Here is a 7628-nt window from a genome sequence, read left to right on the forward strand (position 1 = left end):
CTTGGCGTGCTGCTGGGCCTCGACAGCCTCATAAAATTGCTGATAGTTTTAAATTATTATATGATATCAAAATATTATTTTTTATTCTGTTATATTGAGGACAAAATCCACGAGCGGAGACTCCGATTAGTCGCCAATATCTATATCTGCCAATGTCCTTCAAGAATGTAATATAACAAGAATTTTATTATTTTGAACTCTTGGGGCACCAGGTCCTTATCTACTCTGGAACGTCCCACATATCACTATCAGTGAAGTGCATGTTTCTTTATAAATTATTAAATAAACTATGGTGTATACAGAGTGCTTTTTACAGCACCACTTTAAATTGAACCACAGTTTTAACTTCCCTGACAGTTCCACTGTATATTATTTTATCAAAATATATAAAAGAATGCCGAAGATATGACGCGTTGCTGCCGCTCGCGTTTCAACTTTATCTAAATATTATTTTAGTTTTAATATAAACAATTTATCTTATTTTATTGAGTGTATACTTTTGAGTAGTTCGTTAAGAACGTTTTCATATGACACTCGAGTAATAAATTAGTCTTCTTTGTTAAACGCCGCATTAAGTAAAGCAAGTAACAAAATTATGTCATAGTTATTTTAATTGTGTTTAGTATTTTTAAGGAAAATAATTATTACACAATTCTTCCTTTCAGTTTCACGCTTTATCCGCATATAGATAGGTAGATGAGGGACCCTAGCGTTAACACTCCATTCTTACCAGCGAAGATATGAAAATTTCCATTCCTCCGAGTGGGCATCGAACCCATAACCGTCGCGTTTAAAGTCATACACTTGTGCGACTGCGCAATAGAAATATAAACCTGAAGAATTTGTGTGATTAAATACAGTCTTTGAAATCACCAGTTTAAAAGAAAAAAATATTTTTGTGTTGAATAACTAATCTAATCCATTGTTTTGTTTGATGTAAATATAGGCTGCTTAGTGGCGTGGCGTATAAAAATATCATATATAATTAATAATATTCTATATTTGTTTTAGATTATCTACACACATATAATATAAATTATTTTTTAAAAAAAACGGACTTATCAATAAATTTATTTAAAACTCCACAGTTTCCCCAAATCAACAAAACAACAACCAATCAATGCGTCGTCTCCCCGTCCTGCTGCAGGTGCGAGTACAGCGTGGCGACGCGCGCTCCGGCGGCCATGCGGCCCGCGAAATCGGGGCGGCGCGGCGGGCGGGGCGCGCCCAGAAGCGCGTCCAGCACGTTGCGCGGCGCCCACACGTCGCTGGTGCTGGCGCCCGCGGCCACAGGCGAGAGCGGAGAGTCGGTGGTCGCGCGGATTACTGAAATGTGGAGAAAATATCTCTCATCGAGGGGTATATCTCATGATTGCAGATCAACGAAATGTAATAAAAGTGGACAAACTTGATTCTACAGTGTGGCTGTGCTTTTTATATAATATGCGGCAAAATACCATCTGAGCTTACAGATGGTCGTAACATGTGAAGGCGTTGAAGGATAGGCTTAGAAGTGAGTTTTCGTTTTGAAAAAGGACTAGTAGACCTAGATGTTTGATATTAAATTCATGACAAAGATTCTATAAGTAATAATAACAGTTACGTGGTGGATCCCACTGTGTGCGGGATACGGCGTGAAGTTAAAAAATAATAAGTAATTTACTAGCCCGTTACGACCTACGGGGGGTACTACCCCCACAGCATACCTTCAGCGCCATGATTATTGTGCGAGCGACACTCGAGCACGGTGCGCAGCAGCGCGCGGTGCGCCGGCGAGGCGGAGTGCGCGCGTATGAGCGCTTCCAGCTCGCCCCACACTTGTCGCCATTGCTCCTCGCGACGGTTGGACGATTTACCTCTGAAATGTTGTGATGGTATTATAAATTAGTGATCCACTTGCGGCTTTGCCCGCTTGAACTATGGACTTATGTATTTACTTATGTGAATTAGTTGTCGGGCTCTAATAACAATAGATAGACAATATTTAGACAATAGATAGACAATATTTATACAAACAAAGTGTTATGGGATAGTAGGTGACCTGAAAGTAAATTGCTTGGTGTACACAGATCACGCAGTGCTCATTACCTCATAAGAATGAGAGTTGCAGGCATTAGTCAATCTGAAGAAGGGTTTAAAAATAATGGTCTATGGCTGAATGTGAGAAATGTTAAGGTCCAGAACACTTGTCTATTTGAAAAAAAAATAGAAAGGACGGAATGCAAGGGAAACACCAAAATTTTAATTGTTTAATTATTATCCTTTATCCTGCCATATAAAAAACTTATTAATAACATAATTATTATTATACCTTAAATTTGATGGCAACTGCGCGGAAGGGAACTCGTGTCGCGACTCCATTCCGAGGAGCGCGAGGAGCACGCCTCGGCACGACTCCACCTCTTCCTCTGTGAGCGACTCCTGCACCACTAGCCGCGTTAATGGCTCCATTACCTGTGTACAAGTGTTGCATTGTTTAATCTTCTAAATTTTCCAGTTTTTTAGCTTCAAGCTGTATTCCTCTGCATGACACTCCGTTCGCCACTTTCACCCAATACGAGGTATTGAGTGGCGGGACTTAACGCCGCTTTCTATCTTCAAATCAAAGGAAAGTGCTTTATTTTCCTGAATAGGAATTGGGCCCACAACGATTGTGTTTACAGTCAGATGATTAAACTGCGCCACGACCGGCAACCGTCAAAGCGATCCGACTAAGCCATTCGTTATAACGTATAAATATTATAATTTTTCTAAAAAAAAAAACTATTCTATACATAAACGTACTTACAGAACCCAAATTAAATATAAGTGTGGACGATATAGTAAGAGGCCAGTAGGTGGTGTGTCGTTGCAAACGAGCTCGAGCTCGCGTATTGGCGCCTGTACTGCGTAGCGGCAATAGCTTGTTCTGCTGCATCAGAGCACCAAACTCCTTTATTCTATTATAATAGAAAAGATAAACAATGAAGATTATTTAATTATGAGAAAGAGAAGATATGAAGATATCATTAAAAACTAGCATAATGATTAGTCTTTAAAAACCTTAATTTGAGATTGGCGATTTATGAGATATGTTAAACTGCTTGGTTATTTTATATAAGTACAACAACCGTTATAGTTTTATAAGTAATGTTGTTCCTCTCGCCTTTATTTTTAATAGGTATATAGAAACCGGTTTCTGGTTTATATGTGTGTGTACCTGTAGTCGGTGACGCGGCCGCCCGCGCCCTCGGACAGTGCGGGCGGGTCGTCGTGCGGCGTGCGGCCACCCAGCGCTCCCACCCACAGCTCGCCGCCCTGCGCCGCCAACACGTGCGACGCCGACCGCCCACCGCCCTTCCTGCTGTGGAAATATATACCAGACTTCATTTAAAAATATTTTTTTAATTGAATAGCAATCAAATAAACATGACATTACGTACCTAGGCACCTCCAAAGTGACGGATCGTCCATTGAGCAGGAAGTTGACTAGACAGGCGGAGGGGCGTGACGCGACGTCGGCTGGAGTGACGCGCCACAGCGGGCCGTTGCAGCCGCCCGCACCACCCTCCGCGCCGCGCGGCGTCCACCAGCGGAGCACTACCTGCGACGTGGCCGCACATTGTTCATTTGGGAATATCAAAAGTCTAGACTTAAGTTTTAGTGCACTAAGTTAGCTCATTATAAAAAGACATTGGAGTATCTAGATATTTTTCAGGCAGGACTTGGCCTGCAGTGGTCACTTGGAAACAATATCAAAGTCAAGTTGGCATTTATATTATAGTACTCAATTTGGTACTGCGGATACGCGATGATTAACATTACCCATGCATTTGATACTTATTATATTACCATCTAGAATGTATATGAACATATTTTGACGTTTGTAAATTGTTAATTTCATTTTATGAAAAAAAAAAACAGCTATGAAATAGATGTGTACATATATGAAAGTAAAAATTATATTGCCCACTCGGTCAAAAAAACTGTACAAAAGCGATTGGCCAAAAGTCGCGCTCGCCTACCAAGAGTTTCATACAAAAATTTGAAGTCTCGAGCTTTTTCTGAAATACAAGCTTAGCTTAGCTTTTATCTTTTAGTAAATGTAGAAAAACATAATTTTTACATGAAATCAAGAGACCCTAGATCTAAGTGTATGGTTTGCATGTCAACTCGATATCTGCAAGCGTTTCTGAGTTAAAGGTTTTTGACAGACAGACGGATAAGAAAGTGATCTTATAAGGGTTCGTTTTTTCCTTAAATGGTATGGTACCCAAAAAATAATCAGATATAAAAAAAATCGTAAAATCAAATCTGCATTTACAGCCAACTTCAGATCGGCCACATCTCGTTGACCGTACTGTAAAAGAAACTTACTGATTCAGTAGCTTCTTGCGCCGTCTGTGAGGCCCTCAATCCCGCATGCGCTTCCGCTGAATGTATGATCTCTACATCATAATTAGCACTGGAACTTGCGTTTTGTTCTTCCTGTACAATATCATTTACTCTAAGTAATAAAGTTTTCAATGTATTTATATAACATTAAAAATAAAAAAATAAAACAGGTTCACGCTGTATCCCGCACACAGCAGGGTAGGAGAGGGAATCTCGTGCTAAGACACTCCGTTCCCCACTTTCCGCCAATTCTAGAGGCATTGCATGTTGAGTGGCGGAACTCAACGCCGCGCTTTGCCTCGACACCAGAGCGAAGAAATCAAAATATACATTTAAATAAATATTTCCTTTCCTCAAGTGGGGATTGAGCTTACAAGCAATCGATTTCGCAGCATACTTTGTGACAAAGAATTTAAGAAGTAACACAAATAAAAAAATTACATTGTAGTCTTTTATAATCTATTTAAGGCCATTATGAGGTCAGGGGACCTTGGCATGGGCCCCTTGTGCCCTTATGGTAAAAGTCATATTTAACATGATGCCGTGATCTATATATAGTATATTGTTTTCCTATTTACGCAAGACTGTCTGAAATTCATAAATTATGATTTTATAACTTCTGTTAAAAGTAAACTGTAATATAAACAAAAAATATATTTTACCTTCATAGGAATACCAGTGACTGTGGTAATAGCTAGCCTATAGTGTGGAAGAACTAATCTCCCTAGTAAATTAGCTAAGGCACTCGCACGACACACTATAACCTCTACTCCCATCAAGCCTCCACCCATCTGAAATATTTTACACTATATTTAAAAAATATTACTCTGTGATATTACATTACTCTGTGATATTATATCTTCTTCCTGGCATTAATCCCGGCTATTACCAGGGTCTGCCTACACTGTGATATTATATATGTCTGTGATATGCTACCGAGAGTACTCCTAAGATACTTATTAACTAAAGGTTAGGTTTATATGTAAACCTACAACTGCTTACTTAATGTGTTTAAAATTGTCTTTTTTCTTGTTTAATAGTTAATACGTTAATTTTATTGGAAAAGAGAATTTTGTATCAAAAATTTGGGTTTACCTCAATCAATGGTTGGTTGCTTACTCTTGTGTCTGCTTTCTCAGGAGTTACATTAATTATTACTAAATGACAGTAATTTATTACTAATGATCTGAAAATGAACATTTTAAAAAAGACATTATAACTTCAATGATCTTGTATATTTATTCATGTATTCCCATAGTGCACATAAATTTAAATAAAATATATTTAAAACTATTATCGCAGTTAGTAGTCTGCTGGTCTCACTTTTTTTTATCTTAAATATGTAAATACATAAAATCTCATATCTAATTATCACTTACTGAGGAGCTGATGATGCATCAGTTGATGTTGGGGGTGGTGGTGTTGATGCCTTTTTGTTTTGTTGCACTATTGTGTTCATTGCAATTTCTGCTAAGCTTCTAATAGAATCATCATCCCTTGCACTAGTTATGCATATGATACGCCCACTGTGAAATTAATCTTATTTATATTTTCTAAAATACAAAATTATAATAATGTATGTACGTATGTAAAATTTTTTTTAATATACTAGAGGCCATTCACATCTTTATTTGGATGGACTTACTACTACTTTCAATTACTGTTATTGAAATTTAGACCTAGAATTATAAAAGGCAATAGGGTCACATCTCAAATATGATCATATTATATTAATATTTTTAAGTCACTCTGTATCACAAAAATATCAATGTAAAGACACTTTTTTCTTACTGTTTTATTATAACTATAGTAAAACTTTAAAATTAAAAAAAAAACATAGTAACTTAATTGTAATAAATTTATATTTCATACCGATTTTGAAAAAGTCTCTCAGTTGTGGGACGAGAAGTCTGTGTTGGTGAAGGTTCAGCTAGGGCTTCAATAGACGCACATAAGCCCACTACATCACCGCCAGCACCCCTCCTCACTGGGCCCACTAAACATAATCCATTGAGTATCTAGAATAAAATAATCATGTGTTAAACAATGATAATTAATCAAACTTTGAAATAAAACTTTGTATTTAGATAGTAGTACTAAACCTAAACAACTTACAAAAGTTAAATTTTGTTGTGCTACTGCCCAGGTATTAAGAACATGAGCCGCTGTATCGCTGACAACAAATCTGACCTATAACATTTTAAAAAAATATTTTAAAATATCAATTTGTTAAGGTGGAAGGTAAGAAGAAAATTTTAAATACTCATAACAATTACTAGAGTAATATATATTTTTTTTTATCAATAAATCTGCAAACAGTCGCAGGACTATATGCAGATATTTTTATATGGCTACTACTATATTAATAAAATAATTATTATTTTATGGTAGCATAAACAAAAGGTTGCACATACCAGTTTCCCCTCTGGAAATAAATCCCACACTATACGACAATATTCAACTGCTGCTTCGACACTGCAGGTCCAGAGTGATTTACAAACCGGTGGCAAAGGGACATATCCAGGACCCCGGCTTTTAGAGAGATCAAAATCAATGGGATTATCAGAAGAAATCCCAAAATACGGTGTATGGTCTAATACAAATATAGTTTTATGATTGGTAGGAAACATTGCAATATAAATATTAACTAACACATATTTATTAAAGTATCAATACATTTCCCAAAGTTTGTAATTATTGTTTAGGGTCACTGTCAGTGTCATGCAACTATGCAAGCATGCAAGGATAGTGTAGCTGTCATGAGTGACATGACTCACGAGTCACAATGTCAGTAGCTATACCACAGCATAAATTTTAAAGAACGTGACACACGCAGCGAGACTATTGCATTATTTTGCTAATGCTATTTTCGAAAGAACATATAAAGAACATATCTAAATCGGTAAAGCCGATTCTGAGATTAGCGAAAACAAACGCACAGACAACACATTATTTTTTTAAATATCCTCCAAGTACAGACACCGACCATCTTCCATTCCATCATCTATTTTATTACAAGTATAGATTAGACTACTGTGTATAGTAGCATAACATTATAAAATTGTATCAATAGATATAAATTAAAATACTTTTAATTGCAATGTGTCCTATAACAAAATTAATTACGGATTACTTTTTGTATAGACAAAATCGGTATAAGCGTTAACCGTGTATTAGTGTAGCACATCACTACAGTGAATGTGAGAGAATGATAAAATGGTGCATTCGTCGATCAAACCGGGCCATACATTCGA

At 37.0% G+C, this 7628-nt stretch overlaps 1 protein-coding gene across 2 annotated transcripts; it reads right to left on the reverse strand.

Annotated features, from left to right (window-relative positions):
- Positions 1-593: 593 nt before the first annotated feature.
- On the reverse strand, positions 594-7132 carry asun (integrator complex subunit 13 asun). Of its 2 annotated transcripts, none has more exons than XM_085198102.1 (13): positions 6789-7132; positions 6490-6564; positions 6247-6392; positions 5754-5900; positions 5470-5560; positions 5037-5165; positions 4357-4467; positions 3423-3583; positions 3200-3340; positions 2789-2939; positions 2312-2454; positions 1707-1858; positions 594-1326 (listed from the first exon to the last, which is right to left on the reverse strand). In XM_085198102.1, the coding sequence occupies exons 1-13, from the start codon at positions 7002-7004 to the stop codon at positions 1118-1120; spliced, it is 1872 nt and encodes a 623-aa protein (XP_085054228.1). In that variant the 5' UTR covers positions 7005-7132; the 3' UTR covers positions 594-1117. The 2 variants fall into 2 exon arrangements, with proteins under 2 accessions (XP_085054228.1, XP_085054227.1); XM_085198101.1 differs by having other exon boundaries at positions 3200-3343; positions 6789-7131.
- Between the last annotated feature and the right edge of the window lie 496 nt (positions 7133-7628).

This window comes from Heliconius melpomene, chromosome 15, assembly GCF_056956725.1.
Source record: "Heliconius melpomene rosina isolate 202511_hmr_F chromosome 15, ASM5695672v1, whole genome shotgun sequence".
NCBI lineage: Eukaryota > Metazoa > Arthropoda > Insecta > Lepidoptera > Nymphalidae > Heliconius > Heliconius melpomene.